The sequence below is a fragment of the Olea europaea genome, unplaced genomic scaffold, assembly GCF_002742605.1.
Source record: "Olea europaea var. sylvestris unplaced genomic scaffold, O_europaea_v1 scaffold5913, whole genome shotgun sequence".
NCBI classification, from domain to species: Eukaryota; Viridiplantae; Streptophyta; class Magnoliopsida; order Lamiales; family Oleaceae; genus Olea; species Olea europaea.
Genome location: NW_019264256.1, coordinates 1 through 1568, shown reverse-complemented (window position 1 = coordinate 1568; position 1568 = coordinate 1). Strand labels below are relative to the sequence as shown.

The 1568-nt window shown below is 36.2% G+C and overlaps 1 protein-coding gene across 2 annotated transcripts; it reads right to left on the bottom strand.

The window, feature by feature from the left end:
* Positions 1-142: 142 nt before the first annotated feature.
* On the bottom strand, positions 143-1188 carry LOC111389450 (protein TPR2-like). 2 transcript variants are annotated; one of them, XM_023014366.1, is made up of 4 exons: positions 919-1188; positions 665-820; positions 456-563; positions 143-349 (listed from the first exon to the last, which is right to left on the bottom strand). In XM_023014366.1, exons 1-4 carry the CDS (start codon positions 967-969, stop codon positions 158-160), a joined length of 507 nt encoding a protein of 168 aa, XP_022870134.1. In that variant the 5' UTR covers positions 970-1188; the 3' UTR covers positions 143-157. The 2 variants fall into 2 exon arrangements, with proteins under 2 accessions (XP_022870134.1, XP_022870133.1); XM_023014365.1 differs by having other exon boundaries at positions 653-820; positions 919-1186.
* Between the last annotated feature and the right edge of the window lie 380 nt (positions 1189-1568).

Genomic DNA, 1568 nt, shown 5'->3' with positions numbered 1-1568 from the left:
AGAGTGTTAAGGAAGTAAATTAGTAAGAAATCACGTATATTAGGCATGAGATATTGTGTTTCCATATTGTATTTAGTTTCCATAAATTGTAACATTAGCTTTAGTATATATATTGAGAAATAGAAGAGAGGGAATATGAAAAATATAATTCTCTCGTTTAATACCAAAAAAGAACCTGTTTTTCAACAATTACAAAACGTACTTTGCTAGCTGTTAGAGGATCAGGTAACTTCAGAGTCTTGAGTTGAGATGAATCAGCTATATCAGGAAACTTCCAGCTTTTGATTTTGTCAACGCTATCAGAAATCCTTGGTTTTACATCAGCAACCCTGCTGCTTTCCATGGTAACCTATGATTGTACAGATATATTAAGCAAAAGAATTGAATGAAATTTGATGGCAGCTTGCCATCTGTTTTACAATTTGGAGGGCGGGAGATGAAGGATGAAAGAATACCAGATTGCCAAGGGACATTGGTTGTTGAATTCTGTCAGTACGTTCCAGGATTGGAGCAACAGAGGCAGAAGCATTACTGATTGGACCTAATCCACCAGTAATCAAAGGCTGCAGAAAAAGTTGAAAAAGAGAAATCAAAACCAAATAAATGTATCATGGAAAATAAAACAGACTATAAAAGAAAATGCAAAAATCACTTTGACATTGACCGATTCTGAAAAACCTCGAGCACCATCAAATGCTCTGCTCTCTAGCATTCTCAGCATGCGCTGCCCATCATTATTTGCTAAGATCTTAATTCCATTGTCACTAGTTGTAATGGCTAGCATTGACCCTTCCTTGTTAAATCTTAATCTGGGGCTTGCCTGCAATGGAAATAGAATTACAGAGCAATTTTAGGAATTCCAAACATTCAAGAAAAGTGTATCAAGTAGTAGGGGCCTTATATGGTAGAGATACAAACAGGCAATCCACCATCAGCGTCAGTGAAAGTAAGCATGTTTGTATTGTCCATGTCCCAGAACTTTATCTGAAATTCATCACCAGCAGCTAAGAAATGGTTTCTTGTTGTGTCAAATTGCACAACACCTAAAGAACGTTTCCGAAAACCAAAATATGTCCTCTTGATGGCTCCTTCACTCTCATTCCACTCAACAAGGTGGGATTCACCTTCTTTGCTTGTTCCACAAGAGAATAGTCTGAAAAAGAATATGAGATAAAAGAATGACAGTCACCTATCTAACCCCCAAGAAAACTGTCCTCACACAAGTGATACCGGGCGACAATGTTAACATTATCAGAACTAGAGATTAATGAATTTTCTGGACGAGTTTACCATCAAAATAAAAAAAAAAAAAAACATGCAAGTCAACTCCAAGATTCTTCGGCAATACCACACTTCTGTAAGGAAATGTATAGATATCACCTCCAGGGGCCACACGTCACTAAACCCACTAAGCCATAGCAGCTAAAAGCTTAATATAAAAAGAAGAAATGCCGAGTCTTCCAGTTAGCAAAACAGGTTGAGGTTACAATAACAAAATGCCCCACTCACTAAGGAGCTTTTTCTTTTTCTTTTTTTTCTTTTTTTTTTTTTTTTTTTTTTTTAAAAAA

Coding starts and splice junctions, on each gene's coding strand:
- LOC111389450 (XM_023014365.1), bottom strand. CDS start 969: ATGGACAATACAAACATGCTTACTTTCACTGACGCTGATGGTGGATTG. Junction 821..918: donor ACGCTGATGGTGGATTGCCT/GTTTGTATCTCT, acceptor TTTCCATTGCAG/GCAAGCCCCAGATTAAGATT. Junction 564..652: donor CAGAATCGGTCAATGTCAAA/GTGATTTTTGCA, acceptor CTTTTTCTGCAG/CCTTTGATTACTGGTGGATT.